Source organism: Camellia sinensis, chromosome 10, assembly GCF_055761805.1.
Source record: "Camellia sinensis isolate YWXY chromosome 10, ASM5576180v1, whole genome shotgun sequence".
In the NCBI taxonomy this organism is placed as follows: domain Eukaryota; kingdom Viridiplantae; phylum Streptophyta; class Magnoliopsida; order Ericales; family Theaceae; genus Camellia; species Camellia sinensis.
In genome coordinates, this window is record NC_138970.1 from 126,725,037 (window position 1) to 126,748,674 (window position 23,638).

Genomic DNA, 23,638 nt, shown 5'->3' on the forward strand with positions numbered 1-23,638 from the left:
TAATGCTTCCGTTAAGGCCCCGTATACTATGTATGCTAGTGTATGTGTCCGTTTCCGTATAGGTCATGCCCAAACTTTTAGGGGCGGGTTAGGGGCGTGACAAGTGGTATCAGAGCACGAGTTGCTATCTCACACACGGATCCATTGAGCTCTAGGGTGTCTAGAAAAGTTTTAGGCATTTTGCATGACATCTTGCAAGTATATGAAAGATCGATGGCAACGTTAAGAGTACTCTGATAAGGCTAACACTTTCAAATATGTTTATTGTATATAAATGCTTGTTGTGTAGGCAATGGTGAGAACAAGGACAGAAGATGTGGAAGATGCTACTACTGCACGGTTGGATAGAATGGAGAGAATGATTATGGAAATGGCAGTGACCTTACGGCAACAGCAGCAGCAATAGCCACAACAGCAGCAACAGCCACAAGAACAACCGCCACCACCACTGGTACCTCCACCGGCAGTACAAGACCTCCAAGCTGAAGATCGAACTATTACCCTTATCAAAGAGTTTAAAAAGATGAAACCACCGTCCTTCAAAGGAGGAATAGAACCAATGAAAGCTGAAGCATGGGTGTTGGGAATAGAGAAGTTATTTGAAGTCTTTCCTTGTACCGAAGCTCAGAAGGTGCAATTGGCTGCATTCACTTTTGGGGATGAGGCGCAGAGATGGTGGATGCTTACGAGAACTATACATCAAGGATTGACATGGGACAGGTTCTTGGAGATATTCTATGATAAGTATTTTCGACAAAGTATGCAAGATAAAAAGGTGACTGAATTTGAAACCCTCAGGCAAGGGAACAAGATTGTTACTGAGTATGAAGCTCAATTTGCCGAGTTGGCCCGGTTCGCACCTCACATGGTGGACACGGACTATAAGAAGGCACGGAAATTTGAAGGGGGATTACGGGGTGCTATTCTGGACCGAGTTAATATGTTGAAGCTGCCTACCTATGGAGAAGTGTTGGAGAGGGCCGTTATAGCAGAAGGGAATATCGCTGCACAAAACCGAAGTTCTGAATGGAAGGGGAAAAGGCAAAACAGTCAATGGTCGAAGGGGGCAACTACTTCACCAAATAAGAAACAAAATTCAAGGACTTCAAATGTTTCTTCCCCTAATCAAGATTCGGTTCCTGTATGTGTAGAGTGTGGAAAGAGGCACCGTGGGATATGTTATCGGAAGTCTGGAGCCTGCTTTCAATGTGGAAAGACGGGCCATGTGATAAGGGATTGCCCTCAGAGGAAGCAGTAACAAAATAGCAACAGGACTGCTACCAGCTTAACGGGGTCTGCACCGACTATCAATACCAAGGCACCGGTCAAAGCTACTAACAACAAGGACACCGCGAGACAAGGTAGGGTGTTTGCATTGGTTCCGGGAGATGTGCAAAAGGTGGCGACAGTGGTGTCAGGTACATTTACATGGTTCACGGTCATTCTGCTTGTGTATTGTTTGATTCCGGTTCTACCCATTCTTTTGTGTCAAAGCTATTTACTCCTAATTTAGATATATCTAAGGAAGCATTATCTTATATGCTGTGTGTGTCTTCACCATTGGGAGATTCTATGATTTGTACTTCTATATATGCTGCTTGTGAACTCGACCTTGGGGATATTCGGGTATACGCTAACTTAATACCTCTCGATATGTTGTATTTTGATATTGTACTGGGAATGGACTGGTTGAGTGAACATAGTGCAACTATAAACTGTTTGACTAAGCAAGTGAGTTTTCACCCTCCGGGTCAAGCAAAATCTATATTTCAGGGACAAGAGGTGACTTCCCCACCGTATTTGATTTCTGCAGCAAAGGCTTGTAGATTAATTCAGAAAGCGTGTCAGGGGTATCTGTGTAGTGTTGTGAAAGAGCAAATGGTGAATGGGGGTACTGACATAATCCCAGTTGTTCGTGAATTTCCGGACGCCTTCCCAGAAGAGTTACCAGGGAAATTGATAGACCGAGAAATTGAGTTTACGATTGAAGTGACACCGGGAACTCAACCCATTTCTAAGACCCCGTATAGAATGTCACCAGTTGAGATGAAGGAATTAAAACTTCAATTGCAAGATTTACTTGACAAGGGATTCATTCGTCCAAGTGTGTCTCCGTGGGGTGCACCAGTTTTATTTGTGAAAAAGAAGGATGGAACACTCCGGCTTTGTATTGATTACAGGGAACTTAATAAGGTAACAATCAAGAATAAGTACCCATTGCCAAGGATTGATGATTTATTTGACCAGCTTCAGGGGGCACAAGTCTTTTCTAAAATCGATCTACGGTCTGGGTACCATCAATTAAGGGTCAAGGCTGATGATGTTGAGAAGACAGCCTTTCGAACTCGTTATGGTCATTATGAATTTCTGGTTATGCCCTTTGGAGTTACTAACGCCCCAACAGCCTTTATGGATTTAATGAGCCGCGTCTTTAAGCCTTATTTGGATGAATGTGTGGTGGTCTTTATTGATGATATTCTCGTTTATTCGAAGACTGTAGAAGCTCATGAGAATCATCTTCGGTTGATTCTTCAAACCCTCCGGGAAAAGAAACTATATGCAAAGCTGAAGAAATGTGAATTTTGGCTACTAGAGGTGGCATTTCTGGGGCATGTTATCACTAAGGAAGGAGTTTCTGTTGATCCACACAAGATTGAGGCAATAGTGAATTGACCAACTCCCACTAATGTGACTGAAGTGCGTAGTTTTATGGGGTTAGCCGGCTATTACAGACGGTTTGTTCAAGATTTTTCGAAAATTGTTATGCCGCTTACACAAATGACTTGACAAGGGGTTGCATTTGAATGGACAGAAGAACAGGAGTCTGCTTTCCAAGAATTGAAGACAAAGTTGACTATAGCACCAGTGTTGGCCTTACCTTCCGGTACCAAAGGGTTTGTAATTTACAGTGATGCTTCTTATAAAGGACTTGGTTGTGTACTTATGCAGAATGGAAGAGCTATCGCCTACGCTTCTCGTCAACTGAAACCCCATGAGAAGAATTATCCCACTCGTGATCTTGAGTTAGCAGCAGTCGTCTTTGCTTTGAAGATATGGAGACATTATCTGTATGGTACTACTTGTGAAGTATACACCGATCACAAAAGTCACAAGTACTTTTTTACCCAAAAAGAGTTGAACATGCGGTAGCGACGGTGGTTGGAACTTATTAAAGATTATGATTTGCAGATTCATTACCATCCTAGTAAAGCCAACACCGTTGCAGATGTGCTCAGTCGGAAAAGTATGGGGACTATGGCAAGTATGGTTACAGGGCAAAAGGAATTGGCAATTGAATTGGGTAAGATGGAATTAGACTTTGTGCTATATGGCCAAGAAGCTTTAATGGCAGCAGTGAGGGCCCAACCAACCTTACTTGGGGAAATTAAATTACATCAGATAAAGGATGAAGCTCTAAGGAAGATATGTGATGAGTTAGGAACTAAGCCGAGATCGGGATTCAGTTTAGTCGATACGGTGCTCAAATATCAAAACCGCGTATGTGTCCCCAATGTGTTGAACCTTAAGCAAAAGCTGATGGGAGACGCACATACCTCAAAGTTTTCAATGCATCCAGGGAGTACCAAAATGTACCGAGATTTGAAACAAATTTTTTGGTGGCCAAGTATGAAGAAGGAGATCGTGGAGTTTGTCTCTAAGTGTTTGCAATGCCAGCAAGTAAAGGCGGAGCATCAAAAACCTGCCAGTTTGTTACAACCCCTTCCTATCCCGGAATGGAAATGGGAACATCTGACCATGGATTTTATTGTGGGGTTACCACGGACTCCTCGAGGTATGAATTCAATATGGGTCATAGTAGACCGATTAACTAAATCCGCTCACTTCCTACCAGTAAAGACTCGGTATAATGCAGATAAACTGGCAGTAATTTACGTGAATGAAATTGTGAGGCTTCATGGTGTTCCAGTTTGAATTGTGTCAGATAAGGACCCGAAGTTTGTTTCCAGATCCTGGCAAAGTTTACAAGAAGCAATGGGTACGGAATTAAAGTTCAGCACAGCATTCCACCCTCAGACCGACGGTCAATCCGAGAGAACGATACAAACTTTGGAGGATATGCTCCGTATGTGTGTGTTGGATTTTCAAGAAAGCTGGGAATCCCATCTACCATTGATAGAGTTCGCATACAACAATAGTTACCACTCAAGTATCGAGATGGCACCCTATGAGGCCTTGTATGGAAGACCGTGTCGGTCCCCAGTATGTTGGTCTGAAGTTGGAGATAAATCCTTACTAGGCCTTGAAATTGTTCAGTTAACCACTAAAAAGGTTAGAATTATTCGAGAAAGATTGAAAACTGCGCAAAGTAGACAGAAAAGTTATGCGGATAATCGACGAAGAGATTTGGAATTTGAAGTAGATAGTCATGTTTTTGTGAAGGTCACTCCGATGAAAGGACATCCAAGGTTCGGGAAGAGGGGCAAGTTAACACCTCGGTATGTAGGTCCATTCCAAATTTTGGAGAAAGTAGGTCCGATAGCTTACCGAGTTGCCCTTCCGCCGAATATGAGTCAAGTACATAATGTGTTTCATGTCTCTATGCTTCGCGGATATCTCCCGGATCCGTCTCATGTTATTGACTACCACCAAATTGAGTTGGATGACAAGCCAACTTACGAGGAAAAACCAATCCGCATTTTGGCCCGACAAGTGAAACAATTACAAAACCGGGAAATTCCAATGAAGAAAGTTGAATGGCAAGAACATTACGGAACCGACACAACTTGGGAAAAAGAAGAGGAAATGCAACGCCAATTCCCACACCTGTTTCAATCCTAAGGTAAAACAAGTTTGGAGGAGCAAACTTATTTAAGAGGGGGAGAGTGTAATAACCCGACCCTCGTACATGTTTTCTGATATATTTTCAGTCCTTGTTTTATACTTTTAAATGTTTATTGTAAAATTCCAAGAGAAATTAATGGTATGTAAGTGAAATCCATAGTTAAGGATGTATATCAGTTCTCCAAGAATCGTATCTGTTACACTTAGAATATTTGAATCAGAAATTAGAAGCCTTAGGGGCTTAATTATCTGAAATTGATTTTATATATGTGATCAACATAATTTTTATGTAATATTAAGCATAGCCACGAAATTTCAATTTCAGAATGATTAAACAATTAAATTTTGTCTTTATTCAAATCAATATAAGCGTGTAGAAATATCTTGAATTAAGACTTGAGAACTTCTCCATTCAACATCTCCTGGGAGAGAAAAGAAAGCGTGTGGAGAAGAGGAATTGGGGGGAAACACAATTCAACAAGAAAGATTGCCAAATTGAGGAAAGTTGTGGGATTTAAATCAAGGTAAGCTCCATCCAACCCATTTAACCTTCACTTGGACTCAAGGAAGGATGATTTCTTGTTTTGACAACTTAGGGTTTGTATTATGTAGGAATTATGGTTGATTAAAGGAGGTTTCTTATCAATTGGTTGTTTTGTCACCTAATTTAGGTGTTATGTGAAGGTTACACTTCAATCTTCAGTTTTATGCTAACCCCATGAAGATATACATATATATATATAAGATGTCATGTGTTATGAACATAAGGTCATTTGCAAAAGTGATGAAGCTTCTAATCATGTTTACTTTGTGTGGTTTAGATGATAATTCATGTTATAGTAAAGTTGGGTCAATATATTGCATTAATTTTACCTTGATTGTCATGTATAATGAGGTGATGTTGCAGAATTTTAAGTTGAAATCGAACTGCCCCAAAACAGGGACACGGCCGCTCGAGTGGAGGTCCGGACGCTCGAGCGGAAAGGAAGGAAAAATTATATGTTCTGTTTTGCGTGCTTGACCCTCTGTTATTTTTAGATTATTTTTTTTATGATCTTAAAATGGTTATAAATTCAATGGAAGTGTAACGAATCAGGACCTAATTTATCAAAGAAAGAAAGAACTAATGTGCAAGTTTGAATGTGTGCAGGACACACTCCGGGAGGAAGTAGCACGTCGTCCCAACACTGTGAGTAGTAATATGGTTTACATGTACCTAATGATTGTCATTAGCATCTTGTTCATACACGATATGTAATTACGTTCATGTTTTGACATGTGTATATAAAGAAATGGGGAAGATGAAGTGTTTTCATTCTTTAAGATTATGGGCCTTTGGCCATACGGTATAAGTAACTACATTATGAAACAAAGTGCTACACGGGACTAAGTGCTACAACGTGAGTCACTGCTAGAACCCCTGTGAGACACCTCTTGAGTTCATACAAGAAGTAACAAGGGCTTAATGCCAAGTTACAAGGGCTTAACGCCAATTTACAAGGGCTTAATGCCAAGTTACAAGGGCTTAACGCCAAGTTACAAGGGCTTAACGCCACTTTACAAGGGCTCAATACCAATTTACAAGGGCTTAATGCCAAATGATTCAAGGGCTCCATGCCAATTTATTCAAGGGCCTTACGCCACTATGTTTACAGGCTTCGTGCCACCATGATGAAGAGTTTGTGCCACACTAGACAAGGGCTTTAAGCCAAAACATTATGTTCAAGCCAATATGTCCCAAGATAAGTTCTAAGGCCATTATGAATAAGTACAGATTCAGACTCGCTATATGAATGTTGCATTAGTATACGAAAGTACATGTTTGAAGCTTTGGATATCAGGTTGGAACTTTAATTAGAATTTTAAAATTTCAGAAATTGCATGGTCCACTCGAACGGGGGAATTCCCGCTCGAGCGTAAAAATTAACCTTTCAGCAGTTTTCAGACTTTTCGCTGTCTGCTCGAGCGGGGGAATTCCCGCTCGAGCATAAAAATCGACCTCCCAGCATTTTTGTTAAATTGTACAGTCCGCTCGAGCAGCAAAATGGGCGCTCGAGCGGGGATCCATTTTCAGAATCATTTGGGAAGTTGCATTTAGTTCATATTTATATCCACATCTCCTTCCAAAGTGTTTTAGACATGATTTGTGGATCAATAAGTGTCGACAAGCTACAAATCTATATGTATTCTTTTACTATGACTCAAGTTAGGCATTACTTTAGTTATGTATTACTATTCACTAAGCTTGGCTCACCTTTTGATATGTCTGTCTCTGTAGGTAACCAACCAGGAGGTCAGCCCTGGCCCAAGACGTCCATTCTTTTTGTCAACTTGTATTTTAACTACTTCATTAAGGTTGATTGAACATGACTTAATTGTTTTCATAATTGCCCTTCCTTTGGGCTAGGACTGTATACGTATGTATGTAACTGGCGCTTAACGTATAATTTTGGCTTGTAACTGTTTGTTCTAATGTTCGTGATGCATGTGATCCTGGCATATTAGAGGTAGCTCAATGGAGTTTGGTATATTATTTTAGTTCTAATGCTTCCGTTAAGGCCCCGTATACTATGTATGCTAGTGTATCTGTCTGTTTCTGTATAGGTCATGCCAAAACTTTTAGGGGCGGGTTAGGGGCGTGACATGTATCATCGCTGGTGGTCGCACTTGAATTGCGGGAAAACGCCCTCCTAGCTTGCTCCTTCTCCTGGTCAATGAGTCCCTGCTTCATAGCGTCCTCGATCTGTACTCCCATCTCATGCAAATCTGAAAAGGTAGGGAAGGGGAGCACGATCATTTTCTGCATTAGTTTGGGCTGAAGGTTGCGCACAACCGTCCGTATTTGATCCTTATCCGTTGGCCTAATGGTCATCATTAAGGCCTTGGCCCTCCAGCGGGCCACGAATTCTGAGAAGCTCTCCTTTGGCTCTTGGCGGGTGACTTCAAGATCACGAGTTGTGACCTCAATCTGTGCGTTGTAGGAGTATTGATCACTGAAGGCCTCTGCCATTTCTTCCCAATTCTGTTTCACAGAGTTCTCCAATTTTGCATACCAGATTGCGGCTATCCCAGACAGGGTCCGGCCAAACAATGATAGCTTCTGTAATCTGGTGAGGCCCATCGACCTTAAAATGTCTAAAAACAGCCGCAACTGCACCATGGGATCCCCGGACCCATCGAAACGGTCAATATGTGGCATCTTGAATCTTTCTGGCAGCGTCACAGCTGCGTCGGTATACCCTTCCTCAATGTCCAGGATGGACTTGATGCCTTGAGATTTCTTGAACAGCTTTTCAAGCTTGCTCACCTTCAATGTTGTGGGGTCCACCTCGGACTCAAAGGGAGAATCCGACAGGTTGGTGGGTGGTTTGGATAATTGGGGTAGGATTGGGGGTGGAGCCGGTCCTGTCGGAATGTCCGTATCTCCCTAGACATTTGGTGCCTCCTCGGGTTTTAGAACTCCTGGTGGGGGAGGGGCTTGGTGTGAAGCAGATGCTCCGGTTTGCTGTTGCAGCCTGGTGATTAGCTCAGCCTGCTGGGCCATGATCTCGGCATGCTGTTTGGAAAATTCCGTTTGACGTGCAGCGTCCTGCTGCATGAGTTTCATACTTTCTTGGAGTTGACGCATCATCTCTTCCAGACCTGACATGTTGTCCTGATCTAACTGAGCAACCGGTATATCTGTGTCTGTAGTAGGTTCGGAAATCTCAACCCAACTGCTCAAAGATCACTGATCTGGTAGTTGTTGTACTGGTGGTCTGTGCCTGACTAGCCTTCTCCGACCCTGATTATCCTTGAACTGAGTCTCTGACCTGACAAAGTCTATCAGCACAAATCCAATGTACCCGGGGAATAGTGGAGCCTTCTGAAGCTATGATTCCAGGACTACCCTAGCAAAAGAGAAAACAGACAGCACCTCAGCCTAATTTCACCAAAACAGATATGGGCATAGTAGGATGACTGTGCGCTCTACTGAATTCTGCCGTAAAATTCTGCCTGTAAACCGATACCCTCAGGTAAACTGAATCCCAAAATACTGAACTAGTGCCCGCAGGCCTGATGCCCAAACTTGCAAACTGATACATGCATTCCCTGTAGAGGCCAACTCTAAAGCACATAATAGATAAGTGAGAGCCAAAACACCCTATGTTGGGGTAGGGTTTCCCTGTCCTATTTTATCAGGAGCTAGGGTTTCACTACACACGCAGCGGTTTCAAACAACCTATGATCGAGTAAGCAACCTGTCCTAGCTTGGAATGGTCACTATGGATTCCGAATATGCACTAGGTCGAATGGTCAAAAAGGGTGCCCCGGTAAAAACCGAGGTTTGTGTTCCCATCGTGGCAGAGCCCACAACCGGTCAGCCTTATGGCACGCTTCTCAAAGCAAGCCTCGGGCAAACCGTTCAGGAATAGCATACGACAAACACGGTGTCCTAGGCGCACCAATGCAAATGCAATGCAAAGAAACACATAAGTGTAGTCAAAACAAGATATCATGAGTTCGAGTCCAGTTCTCTAAATTCCCCAGCAGAGTCGCCAGAAACTGTAGACGTCCCCGAACGCCCCGGGAGGGAAATCCCCCCCGTTCCGTTCATTTGTGGGTCTGCTACAGTTTGGACTCTCGAATCGTCACGGTTCTTAATCTGAACCAAAGAGTCCAAATCCGGCAAATTGTTTTGAGAAAAACAGATTTTTAGAAAAGAAGTGCCAAACATGGACTGCTTTGCCAGATACAAAGTCACCACCTAAATATTTTATTTTGAGAAATTTAGGAAACCCTGACTCGGTCCACGTGTCCGTCATCACCAAAGTTGCCTCAGCTCGGGAACTTTGGTACGATTGGGGAAGTTCAGCTATGAGCACCCCCTCTCGCCCGATTCGAAGATCGGCCTCTACTAACCATGATATCTTGTTTTGAAAACATTATATGCTCTTATTCCGATTATTAGCCTAGAATTACTATGTTATGCACACAGCAAACAAGTATAGACCAAATTGTCTAAATTGGAACAAAACATTTCATGTTTGTTTTGAAAATGGTTTGCTACTCGCAAGTAGGCTAAAATGCAGATTTTGCCACCCTCAAGTGGGCTTTAGAAAAGATGGTTTTGCCACTATCTAGTGGGCTTAATTCGCATCCAATGCATTGTTCCAATTTAAGTAAGCCAACCTTCACCCACAGGCATTCAGGCAGTTATAACACGTAAGCACGTAGCCTCATGGTAAGCATGCTGTCATGGCAAACACTCACACTCATGCAAGATGCTAAAGCATAAAAGCTTACCTAGTACTCCTAGCCAAAACAAAAGCTAGTTAGTAATCAATGCATGATCCTAGCTCATGTTAAGATGGCTAATGCAACACATACAAGATGCAACTACAATAGGCTCGGCTATTCTAAGATGGCATGTGATGATGCTACAACTAACATGTATTCAACTTTGAGATTGAAATACGAATGCAGTTAGTATGATGTGCCGAGCCCGGTGCATGTAAGACAAATATATGGATGCACGCATACTATCATACTGTATGCTAATTGAAAACATGCCCTAGACTAACCATCGAAAGCTAGTAAATAAAAGGAAAGAAAGACGTGGGGTTGGGGGACGCTTATTACACAATTGCCCTCGCTCGGAGGGTCCGAATAAATATTACAGTCCGAATCAATAATACTAAATTAATCATTACAGAATTTCTAATTAATTAATAAATTAAATGCAGAAAGAAGGTGGCCATAGCCCTGCCTCGGGATGCGTGAATGATGCGTGCTTGACTCACCTCACCCAGAAACTCGTTGCCATAGCATTGTTGCCTCTGTTTACATTGCCCTGCTCTTCTGAAGACTATGAAAGTCCCCAGAACTGCTTCTAAAGTGTTGTGGAATGTTGTCGGCCAAAAGAATATGCTACCGGCCATGGGAATACTCTCATCGGCTAAATATTGTGCTCTCGGCCAAACATTCTTTGCCGGTCGGCACTCAACACTGCCGGCCGGCCAAATCTTCCTGCTGAAACCTGCAGTTGACAGCAGCAGAGGGCAAGCAGTGCATGGCATGGAATTTTCATGCAAATGTATGCATGGACACACTCCCTATCATGCAATGAACTCCAGGGAGCATGGCCCTCGACCCTCGGGCCATCAATCGTGCATTTCGATGCATGATGGCTTAGGAGGCCAAGTTTGCAACTTGATATAAATGCATGCAACAAACAAATGGGTGCCAATACCCTATCATATTGAGATCAAGGACATTGGCGACCGAGGATTGAGATGTGTTACGTCACCTTGAGTACGAACACTCCTCAATCTTCGCACTTGGTTTGACACCCCAAACCAAGCAATGTAATGATGCCAATCATGCAAAATAAGCATGCAAACTAATGAGCCTAAGACTAAGGTATGAAAGGCAGCTTTCAAGGGCACTCACAAGATGGAAAACATGGATGCTAGGCTAACATATTAAGCTCTGAAAATGCATAGAGGAAGATGCCAAATCAACCATGTCATGGAAGCAAGGCATGCAACAATGATCCAAACTTAAAGCCAACCAAGAGGGGTCAAACCATGGCCATGTTAACAAACCCCAATGGACCAAAATGACCTAAAACATTCCTAGAGGACTCCAAAATAGGGTTGGAACATGCATGGGATAAGGCCAAAAACATGCTACGAAATGGGCATCAAAACAAAGGCATTCAAGGTCACCAAAAGGGCATTACTCTATACCTCCCCCCCCCCCCCCCACCAAACATGGCATGGACTTTCCAACCAAAAATAAAGTATTAATGCATCAAAATACACCCTAGAGCCTACATGAATGGCAGCCCAAGGACTCAAACACATAGGCATGCACAAGGACTCAAACATGGAGCGTAAGACCACATCTCTTCAAGGCATTGAAAGGATAACAAATACAAGCATGTAAGCGCAAAACATGGTCTGAAATGTCATAATAAGTGAGTCCAAATCACTGAAATAGCCAAGGTAATGCATGCCAATGACTCACACACCCGATGCCAACATGTTAAAATGCAAAGAGACTATACAAAGCATCAAAGGCATGACCAAATCAACGCCCAACAGACCTCAAGAATGGAAAAATATGACCAAAAACTTCACAAAGCTAGGCAAAAAAATGCAAGCATGATGGTCTAATGGCAGGATGCATTTCTAGGCAAAATAGGGGAATACAAAGAAAATGTATTATGCATGCAAAGGGTTAACAAACCAATATGGGACAGAGGTATAATATGACCAAAAAACACCCAAAAACCTCCGAAATGGAGCCAACGACAACTAGGCATGCATGCTACCTTTATAAGCCTTAAACACAAGCAAAAGAGACAAAAGGGGAGAGGGGTGTCCCTCCCCTATGCAGGACCTCCAAACCTCTTCTTCACCACTGAAAATCCACTAGATTTTAGTGGTGAGAAGGCCAACACACAAAAGGTTCAAAGCTCAATCAAAGAGGGGACAAAATGGGCCAAACAGGGCCTAAGAGGGAGAGGTCGACCCCCAACACCAAAGTGACCTTAATGAAAGATCTTAAGCACGAAAATAAAAGACTGTTTTCAGTTATGCACAAAGCTTAAATCAGTATGAAAGACAGGTCAAAAGCTAGTGCAAGAATGGGGGATAAAAAGGAATAGTGCTCACCCTTGAAGAACTCTTGAAGAACAGCAAGCTCAGGCCCCTTTTTGTGATCAAAATCATCTCAAAACTTTAAGAACAAACCCTCAAGGCCTCCCAAGTCGAAGTATGGTGTAATAGTGTGTGTCTTAGTGCAATACTATGAACTAAACACACTTTTAGGCTATAAAACACACACAAAATGAAGAGAGAGAGGGAGATATAGAGAGAGAAAGTGTATATCAGATATATATATATATATATATATATATTTTGCTCTGGTTTTTGCTGAACCAAGACAAAGGAAGGGGGAGGCTTCTTATATAGACCATGCCATGACCAAGCTTCCAAGGGAAGCTATTCAAAAAGGGTCAAGGCTTCCTAAAGAAGCCAAGGCAAAGGGGCCAAGGCTTCCTCAGGAAGCTGGGACAGGTGTCCAAGCTTCCTCAAGAAGTTAGACCAAAAGGGTGCAAAAGGGGCAAAACAGCCACACTCGTGCACGGGGGCAGGATTTGTGCATTCCAGCTGGCGCAACTGGCATGCACCATGCCTGAAAAAGGCAAAAAAGGTGGTGCCGGCCAGAAAAGGAGGCCGTCGGCCAAACATATGGTCGGCCGGCCACACCAAATGCCGACCGGCCAATGGTATATTTCACCAATGGCCGGTAGCCTCAAAACATGGCCGGTGGCCTCAAGCCATGGTCGGTGGGTGCCAGGGGTAGCTAACAAGCTACTCTCTACCCTTAGAAGCAAAAAACACAAGTGTTTAGTGCAAAACCAAACACAGAATAGTCGAGTTGAGAGGTCCTGAAGCAAGGCGCGTAGCCGAGACCTCTGGGAACTCAAAACGAAACACGAACATAGGTAATCACCAAGTGTTGCATCGGTGACGTCCAAGTCTTGAGGACAGTCAAAAATGGGGTGTCTACACAAGACCACTTAAAACAGACCTCAAGCATGTTAAATCAGTGGCAAAAAATGTGCTGGAGGAAAGCTAACACATGCTAGAATGATGAACTAAAGCATGAAGCATGTTAGGCCAACAAGCATGATTGCACTAAAGGTATAAAATGTGAGCAACAAATGATCAAACAAGCCAAAGACAGAGTTATGGAAGGTCTAAAAAACCCACAAAAACATGCTTTAACTCAGCTTAATAGAAGGAGAAACACACGCTCATTTGGTGGGTCATCAACACAAGCAAGCAAGACAAGAGGAGAGGGGGCCACCCCCTCCTATTTGGGACCTCAAAACCACCTTTCCACCACTAAAATTCCTCTGGAATTCAGTGGTTAAAAGGCCAAAAAGGGATGGTTCCAATAGCTTTAAAGGACAGCCTAAAAGCTTAGCAAATAAGGCATTCAAGGGGGTGAAACACCCCCAACTCCCACAAGACCTCAAACAATCATTTTTAACACCCAAAAACAGAGTTTTTTGTAGTTGACAACTAGGCCAAAATAAGCATACAAAGGTGGCCTAAACTAGTACAAAAACAAAGTTTAAAAGGGGTAGATTCTCACCCTTGAAGACCAGCAGCAAAACAGGTCTTCCTCTAAGCCAAAACCAACTTTTCAGCTCCAAGCAAACCTCTAAGAACCTCAGCAACAAAGGTGAAGGTGTTTGACTAGGTGTTTTAGTGCAAAAGTATGAAGAGAACTCACTTTTAAGCTCAATATCACACAATATATATATTTAGAGAGAGAGAGAGTTCTAGAGAGAGGGAAGAAATATCTCAGTTCAAACTTTTGTAATCCTTGGCATGCATATAGAAGCCCTCTATATATAGGAGATACAAGGAGCCTTCAAGCAAATCCAGCCCTCCACGTGCAAACAAATGGTTTATCCTGCAAACAGTTGGCTCAAAAATATCTAAAATGTATCTGTTGAAATAATGGTGGCCGACAGGGCCTCTTTGATGGCCGGCAGGGAAAAACCCATGGCTGGCCGCCCTCTCTGATGGCTGGTAGGCCACCAAGAACATTACATATCAAAGACCAACACATGGTCCAAAAATGAGATAGAATGGAAATAAGGTTTGGAAAGAGCAAACCTGGAGCATTCTGTCGCGAAAGTTGAGCACTCGACGAGCAATCGAACTTGTTGCTGGATGAACCTATAAGAACATCCAAGTCTTGAGGACGTTCAAAAATGGGGTGTCTACAAGCCCCGCATGTGCGGCCTTGATTTCTAGCCCAAAATTTTTTCGCCTCGCTCCCAGGCGTTCCGGACTCGGGCGTCCACCCTCCCAAACGAGAGAGATTCAAATTCCCAAACAAAGCAAAACAAGAACTATTATTTTGAAAACCATTTCCAAATGTGCCAAGTCCAACGAAGGTAAAAGGAGGACGATGGGAGGAAGGAAATAAAGGAAACAAGGACCCAGTCGTCACAACCTCCCCACCAAAGGAAATTTCATCCTCGAAATTTGAACAAACTCCCCCAAGATTAAATAAATTCTCCAAACAAGAGTGTTCAACAATCAAAATTATTCTCAACAACATTCTCAAGTTGTAACATTTCTATTCAACCATTATTTACCAAACTTTTCATCATCATTTCCACTAAAACAACAATCATTATACGAGGCACATGAAATAAGGCATCTTTAGCAAAATATTGATCTTTCATAATCTCAAACTTGGATTAGCAATACACATAATAACATGTGACCCACAATTTAACACTCTCCTCTTCATCACTAGGGGATACTACAATTACAATAAAACAATCAAGCATGCTCAAATAAATCCAGATACTTGGAGCAAACTTCCGCCTCCCTTTCCCAAGTCGCTTCCCCAATCCCATGGTGTCTCCACAACACTTTCACTAACGGTATGGTTTTGCTTCGTAACACTTGCTCTCGAGTATCTAGGATTTGAATCGGCCGCTCATCATAGGAGGCATCCTCATCTACCTCCAAATCAACCCAATCCAATACATGAGAAGGGTCGGGTTCGTACTTCCTAAGCATGGACATGTGAAACACGTTGTGAACCCCCGAAAGTTGTGGCGGTAAAGCTAATAGGTATGCCACTTCCCCGATTCTCTCCAATATCTCGAAAGGCCCAATGAACCTTGGAGACAACTTACCACTCTTACCGAACCTCATTAAACCCCGCCTAGGTGAGATCTTAGGAAACACATGATCACCCACTTCAAAGGATAATGGTCGTCTCCTCCTATCGACATAACTTTTCTGTCAGCTTTGAGCCGTAACTAATCTCTTGCGAATGAGGGCAATCTTCTTGGTTGTCTCCCTGACGATCTCTGGACCCAACAACGGTGCATCCCCCACCTCGGCCTAATAAACTGGTGATCTACAGGGTCGGCCATACAAGGCCTCAAACGGTGCCATCTCGATACTGGCTTGATAACTATTGTTGTATGCGAATTCAATTAACGGTAAGTGCCTCTCCCAAGACCCCTTAAAATCTAGGACACAAGCTCTAATCATGTCCTCCAAAATTTGGATAGTGTTTTCCGACTGCCCATCGATTTGAGGTGATAAGCAGTGCTAAAAGTCAACTTGGCTCCCAATGCCTCTTGAAGGCTTTGCCATAATTGGGCGGTAAAATGAGGGTCCCTATCCAACACATTGGCTACTGGAACTCCATGAAGTCGAACTATCTCTCTAACATACAACTCGGCCAAGTGCTCAACTGAGTCACTAGTACGAATTGGAATGAAGTGTGTGGACTTAGTCAGCCTGTCAACAATTACCCAAACGGCGTCATTGGCCCGTTGCGTTCTAGGAAGCCCAACTACGAAATCCATGGTAACGTGCTCCCACATTCACTCGGCTATAGGTAAGGGTTGTAACAACCCCACTGGTCTCTGATGCTCGGCCTTCACTTGCTGACAAGTAAGGCACCTTGACATGAAGGCTGCTACATCCCATTTCATACTCCTCTACCAAAACTGACGGCTAAGGTCTCGATACATTTTGGTGTCTCCCGGATGTACCGCAAAGCGTGAGTGATGGAACTCTAGAAGCTCTTCCTCCCTACAAGATTCAGGCACAAACAAATAATCTAGGTAATGTACACTCTGATCCGAGTGAATGTTCAAACCCTTCTCTTCCTTCTAGTTGGAGATTCTATCACGAATTAACTCTACTTCGCGGTCCCTTCATTGTGCCTCTACAACTTTGCTAATCAAGGTGGGTTGAGCACTCAAAGTAAACGATGTTGCATCCCCTTCGGACTCACCCAAAAGCAATTCAAACTTGCTGACTTCACCCAACATAACCCACTCCCGAATGGCCACACTCGCCAAGCTACTCATGGTTTTTCAGCTTAAGGCGTTGGCCACTACATTGGCCTTCCCCGGGTGATAGTGTAACTCAAAATCATAGTCTTCTAAAAACTCCATCCACCTCCGTTGACGTAGATTCAAATCTTTTTGGGAAAACAAATACCTCAAGCTCTTTTGGTTGGAGAAAACCTCAAGCTTCTCACCATACAAGTAATGCCTCCAAATTTTCAAGGCAAACACCACCTCGGCTAACTCTAAGTCATGGGTAGGGTAATTCCTCTCATGGGTTTTCAATTTCCGTGAGCCATAGGCGACAACCTTCCCCTCTTGCATCAAAACACACCCAAGCTCATCCCGAGATGCATCACAAAAGACGGTGTACCCCAGACCTCTCTTTGGAATGATCAACACCGATGCCATAGTCAATCTAGTTTTGAGCTCCTGGAAGGACTTTTCACAAGCCTCACTCAACACAAACTTAACTTCCTTTCTAGTCAACATTGTCAAAGGCGCAGCTAGTCTAGAGAAATCCCTCACAAAATGCCGGTAGTACTCCGCCAATCCCAAAAAACTCTGGATCTCAAAAACATTCTTAGGTTGTTCCCAATCTTGTACGGAATCTATCTTGGAAGAATCTACGGTTACCCCTTCACTTGAAACTACATGACCCAAAAAATTCACCTCGGTGAGCCAAAACTCACACTTTTCAAATTCAACATACAACTGATGTTTCCTAAGCAAGTCAAGCACTACCCTTAAATGAGCCTCATGTTCCTCCTCGAAAGTCGAATAAATTAGAATGTCGTCCACAAGGACAACCACAAAGTGATCCAAGTACTCCCTAAAAATTCGGTTCATCAAATCCATGAAAGATGCCGGTGCATTAGTCAACCCAAATGGCATTACAAGGAACTCATAGTGGCCATAACACGTATGAAAGGTCGTCTTCTGGATGTCCTCCTCCTAGACTCTCAACTGATGGTACCCCGGCCACAAATCTATCTTCGAAAAGCAACATGACCCTCTAATTTGATCAAACAGGTCATCTATTCTGGGTAAAGGGTATTTGTTCTTGACCATTACTCGATTCAGTTTACGGTAATCGATACACAATCGCAATGACCCATCCCTCTTCTTCGCAAAGAGACTCAGTGCTCCCCAAGGTGACGTACTAGGGCGAATGAAGCCCTTGTCTAGAAGCTCTTGGAGTTGAATCTTCAACTCGTGCAACTCCGCGGGTGCAAATCTATACGGCACCATAGAAATTGGTGCCGTTCCAGGCACTAAGTCGATGGTGAACTCAATCTCCCGGTGGGGTGGCAAACTAGTAAGCTCCTCGGGAAACACGTCCGGGTATTCACACACTACCCTTGGCAACTCAACCCGAGTCCCACCACTCTCATTATCCAAAAGAGTAGCAAGAAGATCGCTAAGCTTGTTCCTACCACGAGGATCGAATACTGGCAATAAGATCTGATCAACCCTATCCCCCAGAAAATAAAAACAATCACCACCCGAAGTGCACACTGTGGCCCTCCATCGAAAACAATCAATCACTTCCCGATACGAAGACAACCAATCCATGCCTAGAATAATATCAAAACTCGACATGTCTAGCAACACAAAAGTGAAAGGAAGTCTACGCCCGACAACCTCTATCTCACAACCGCGATATTCCTGATCTAAGTCAACTGTACCCCCAATTGGAGACTCTACTCTGAGTGAAGATGCTAACTGTGTCACCTTTAACCCCAATGCAGATACGAATGCAGCAGACACGAATGAATGAGATGCACCTGTATCTATCAACACACTAGCCAAAGAATTACACACAATAAAAATACCTCTCACAATCGAGGGTCCTGGCAACTGCTCTGGCGCGGTAATAGCATACACGCACCACTGTGGCCTCTGATCAACCTGCTCCTCTCTCAGAGCATAGGCCTACTGAACTGACTGAGCCGAAGTGGCTCCCTGATGAACTCGTGAAGTCTAAGCTGAGTGAGCCTGCTGGCGACTCTGTGTTTGGCTATACCCTGAAGTGCCAGATGCGCCTCCCAACTGAGGGCAAGCTCTCTTCATCTGCCCTGACTGACCGCACTGAAAGCAAGTAGGCCCCTGATCCCTACTCTAAGAATGACTCTGAGACCGGTTAGGTGGTGGTGGTGGCAACATCTGTTGTCCTCCTCCCTTCTGTGGACAAACAAAAGCCTTGTGACCCGAATGGCCACACTTGAAACAAGAAAACCCGCTCGGCGCACTCTTTCCCGGGCCCGTACTAGGCAAAGGAAAAGTGGATCTAGACTGCTGCGGCTGGAACTGGGATGAAAAGGTGCTCTTACTCTTCTTGTTGGGCCTAAAGTCCCCCTGCGACCCTTGGCCCCTAAACCTCGAATTCCGAAGTCTCTCCTCCTCGGCTTCCACAATAATTTCCACATGTGTGTAGACACCCCATTTTTGACCGTCCTCAAGAATTGGACGTCACCGTTTGAACACTTGGTGATTATCCATGTTTGTGTTCGTTTGGAGTTCCCGGAGGTCTCGGCTACGCGCCCTACCTCAGGATCTCCGAACTCGACCGTTTTGTGTCTGGTTTTGCACCAAACACTTGTGTTTTGCCTTGGAGGGGCAGGGAATGCCTTGTGAGGCATCCCCACACACCACCGGCTGTGGCTAGAGGCCACTGGCTGGTTTTTGCTTCCATCGGCACATTTTATTGCCGGTCGGCACTGTTTGTTGCCGGTCGGCACTAAATTTTGTCAAAATGACATTTTTGGGCAGCCAACCACTGTTCATCTACTTTATGGAGATACTTTGTGCCAGCTGTGATAGCTGGCACCAACTCTGCCTCCCTCCATACACGTGTATGGAGGGATCTCCCTCTAACCAAGCTTGTTGTATAAGCTTAGCAAGAGGGAGTCCTATAAAGGGGAAGGCCCTACTCTTTGATCTAGGTTAGAGTTTTGGAAGCAAAAACCAGAGCTTAGAGATATAGATACATCCTATCTCTATATCTCCCTCTCTCTCCTCCTTCGTGTGTGGTTTTTGGCCCAAAAGTGTAGTTTTACCTTACTTTTGCACCATTACACACACTATTACACCTTGCTCCGAGATTGAGGGACTTTGGGGGTTGATTCTTGAGTTTTTAGACTAATTTTGACCAAAAGAAGAGGGCTAGACCATTTGTTCTTCAAAGGTTCTTCAAGGGTGAGCATCTTGCTTTATTTTCCCCAAACTTGCAATAGTTATTTACCTATCTTGCTTGCTGATTTAGCTTTTGTGCATAACATGAAAAAGGCTTATATTTTCATGCTTTAGAACTTTCATTAAGGTTGTCTTGTAGTTTGAGTGCAAACTCACCTTGATAGGCCTTATTTGGCCACTTTTGTTGCCTCTTTGGTTAAGCTTTGTTTACTTCAGTGTTTTGATCTCCTCACAACTGAAAATCAGTGTATTTTCAGTGGTAAGGAAGGTGGTTTGAAGTCTTGCATAGGGGAGGGACACCCCTCTCCCTTGGTCTCTCTTTTGTCCTCACTTTTGGCTTAAAAGGTAACATATATGCTTGATCATTTTTGGCCTCATTTCAGAAGTTTTTTGGGTGTTTTAGGTCATGTGTGACCTCTATTTTTGGCCAGATTTATGTCTCTTTGCATGCTTAAAGTACTTGCTTTGTATTGCTCCATTTGGCCTAGAAATGCCCCTTGTGTTTAGGCCATGATTTTTGCATGGGTTGGCTTGGTTCCATGAAGATGTTAGCACTATTTTTCCATGCTTAAAGTCTGTTGGTTATCCATTTGGTCATGTTTGACATGTTTGATATGGTTGCTATACATTTTGGCTTGTGAGCCTTTAAGTATATGAGTCATAAGTATGCCTTAGTTGATCTACTTTAATGAGTTGAAGTTGTTTTCCATGTTATTTCAGTCCCCAAATCATGCTAGCATGCTTGCATTCATCGTTCCTTTTGTGCCTTGAATGTGAGCCTTTTTATGCCTACACTTGAGCCTTGGTGCATACAGCTCTTTGGGGGGTCATCTTAGCTGCCATATTAGGAGGGTTTGGAGTCCTATTTTGCCTGTAAAAATTATGTTTCTTACTTGTCTAAATCATGCTATGAGTGGTCATGTTGGTGGGAGTGAAGTGCCTCCTTTTGTACCTTAAATTTAGGACCATTAGTTTGCTTGTTGGCATGGATTTTGGTCCACTTTTCTAGGCACTTTTGGTCACTGTTTTAGGGTGGATTAGGGCCTATCCCTTTATGGTTCAAAGCCCCTTGCATGCTTGTCTCATGTTTGTTACATAATTGTTCCGTTAAGTAATGTTTCATGTTGTTCCCATTGCTCAAATGGCCCAAATTTGCATTGCATTTGCATCTTGCATGCTTAGCATTACATACTTGTCATATTTGTTGCATGACATTTGGCATGTCTTGCATAATTAGTATCATGTTGCATTTTGAGCCTTGTGAGCATAACATGCATTGCATCATTTGGTTTGGGGTGTCAAGCCAAATGTGAGGGTCAAGGGACATTCATACTTCAAGTGATGTAATGTGCCTTGATTCTCGGTCACCGGGGCCTTTGACTTCAACATGATAATGCCTTGGTCCTCATTTGTATGTTGCATGCATCTTTACATCAAGTGGCAAACTTGATCCCTTGGGCTATCATGCACCATTGATGGCTCGAGGATCGAGGGCCATGCTTCCCTGAGTTCAAAGCATGATGGGAAGCATGACCATGCTCACATTGCCTGAAAATCCCATGCCATACTGTCTGTCCTCTGCTTGCTGTCAAAACTGTCTTCTGCAGGAGGTTTTTGCCGACCGGCATTATTATGTGCCGGCCGGCAATCTATTTACAGCCGGTGGATCCAAAAACGGCCGGTGGGAATTGGGCACTGCCGGTGGGAATTTCCTCCAGCCGGTGGTACTCTGCGGCATGCAAGGAACCTATCCTAGGGTTTTGGGAATTTTCAGAAAGACAGGGCAGTATAAACAGAGGTGGCAGAGGTACGGCGCGGGTTTTCCAGGCAAGCCGGATTTCGAGCACGCATCATTCGCGCATCCCGAGGCAGAGGCTGCGGCCATCCTCTTCTTTCTTTAACATTCTTTCTATGAATTAATTAGAAATTCTGTAATAATTTATTTGCTTATCATTTGGACTGTAATATTTATTTGGCCCCTCCGAGTGAGGGCAATGATGTAATAAGTGTGGGTGAGTGTGTGTATGTCTTCCAATCCCCACTTCTTTCTTCCCTTTTATTTACCTGCTTATGATGGTAGATTAGGGCATTTTTTGAAATTAGCATACCTTATGCTATGCATGAGTGCATTCATGCATTCGTATTACACGCATTAGGCTCGGTACATCATGCTAACTGCATTCGTATTTCAAATTCCAAATTGAATACGTGAATCAATTGGTTGCATCTCATATGCCATATTTAGGATTAACCGAGCCCACTCTAATTACATTTTTTTGCATGCGATGCATTAGTCATTTTAACATGAACTAGGACATGCATATTTGCTAACTAGTTTACTGTTTTGGCACGGAGTACGATCTAAGTAGTTATGCTTTAGCATCCCGCATGCGTGTGAGTGTTGCCATGACAGTATGCTTGCCATGCGACTAAATGCTTATGTGATAAACTGTTTGAATGCCTGTGGGTGGAGGGTGGATTGTTTGAATTGGAAAAACTCATTAAAATCCGTGTTTTAGCCTACATGCGAGTAGCAAATTCCAAAACACTTTTCAAAACAAACGGATATGCAATGCTTATTTCCAAATTAGGCAATCTAGTCTATACTTGTTTGCTGTGCGCATAACATAGTAATTCTAGGCTAACAACCGGAATAAGAACACATAAAGTTTTCAAAAACGGGTATCATGATTAGTAGAGGCCGGTCTTCGAACCGGGCGAGAGGGGGTGCTCATAGCTGACCTTCCCCAATCGTACCCTAGCTCCCGAGCCGAGACAACTCCGGTGATGACGGATATGTGGCCTTCGGCACCGAGTCAAGGTTTCCTAAATTCCCCAAAAATAAAATATTTAGGTGGCGACTCTGTATCTGGCAAAGCAGTCCATGTTTGGCACTTCTCTTTTCAAAAAAAATCTATTTCTCAAAACGATTTGCCAGATTTGGACTCTTTGGTTCAAGATTAAGAACCGTGACAATTTGAGAGTCCGAGCTGTAGTAACCCCAAAATGGACAGAACGGGAGCTCACCCTCCCGGGGCGTTCGGGGACGTCTACAATGTGTAGATACCTCAACAGGGCGATCATAACTCTGGATCATGTTCCCGGCAACCTTGAACAAAATCTTCGTCCTCAACCTCTGCTCGAACTCAAAGCAACGATGCTCCTCCGTCGCTACCAATTCTGGTGCAAACCGGGACAAACTAGAAAAGGCTGCTTCAAATTTGGCCACGGACATATTTAGTTGCTTAAGATCCTTGAATTCCTTCCTCAACCTCTCCTTAGATGTGGGAGGTAGGTACTTGTCTTGGAAGGCCGCCATAAATGCCTCCCATGTTGGTGCAATTAGACCCTTGGCATACTTTCACCATTGCCCCGCATCCCCTTTGCAGTAGTAACGCGCAAGAGTCACCCTCAACTCACTATCCTCTATATGGAGCATCTCAAAAGTCTTTACCGTTTGTTCTAGCCATTCGTCTGCCTTCTTCGGATCGAGGCCACCATGGAACTCATTCGGTTTGGCCCACAAAAACTCCCTCATAAGAAAGCTCGCCCTCGTCTCTACGGAGTTCTCCTTAGCTTAGGTATCCACACTAAGGATATTCATGGACTCCCTCAATGCCCCCGCCATTTCCCGGGCTAGGACCCCCATTGCGGCTTGGCCCGCTTGCCCTGGTACCTCCGCTTGCCTCACTTGTTCAGCCATGTTAGCTTGGCCTACACCTTCTTCTTACGTCGGCGCCACAT

At 43.7% G+C, this 23,638-nt stretch overlaps 2 protein-coding genes across 2 annotated transcripts; one reads left to right on the plus strand and one right to left on the minus strand.

The window, feature by feature from the left end:
• Nucleotides 1-213: 213 nt before the first annotated feature.
• LOC114289575 (uncharacterized) lies at nt 214-1,258 on the plus strand. Its single transcript, XM_028233321.2, has 3 exons — nt 214-228; nt 349-451; nt 591-1,258. Exons 1-3 carry the CDS (start codon nt 214-216, stop codon nt 1,256-1,258), a joined length of 786 nt encoding a protein of 261 aa, XP_028089122.2.
• A 15,087-nt stretch (nt 1,259-16,345) lies between these two features.
• Nucleotides 16,346-17,557, minus strand: LOC145800680 (putative mitochondrial protein AtMg00860). Its single transcript, XM_082890408.1, has 2 exons — nt 17,034-17,557; nt 16,346-16,439 (listed from the first exon to the last, which is right to left on the minus strand). The coding sequence occupies exons 1-2, from the start codon at nt 17,555-17,557 to the stop codon at nt 16,346-16,348; spliced, it is 618 nt and encodes a 205-aa protein (XP_082746534.1).
• Nucleotides 17,558-23,638: the final 6,081 nt, after the last annotated feature.

Coding starts and splice junctions, on each gene's coding strand:
- LOC114289575 (XM_028233321.2), top strand. Junction 452..590: donor AACAACCGCCACCACCACTG/GTACCTCCACCG, acceptor TGTTGGGAATAG/AGAAGTTATTTGAAGTCTTT.
- LOC145800680 (XM_082890408.1), bottom strand. CDS start 17,557: ATGGATTTGATGAACCGAATTTTTAGGGAGTACTTGGATCACTTTGTG. Junction 16,440..17,033: donor GCATCTCGGGATGAGCTTGG/GTGTGTTTTGAT, acceptor TGAATCTTGTAG/GGAGGAAGAGCTTCTAGAGT.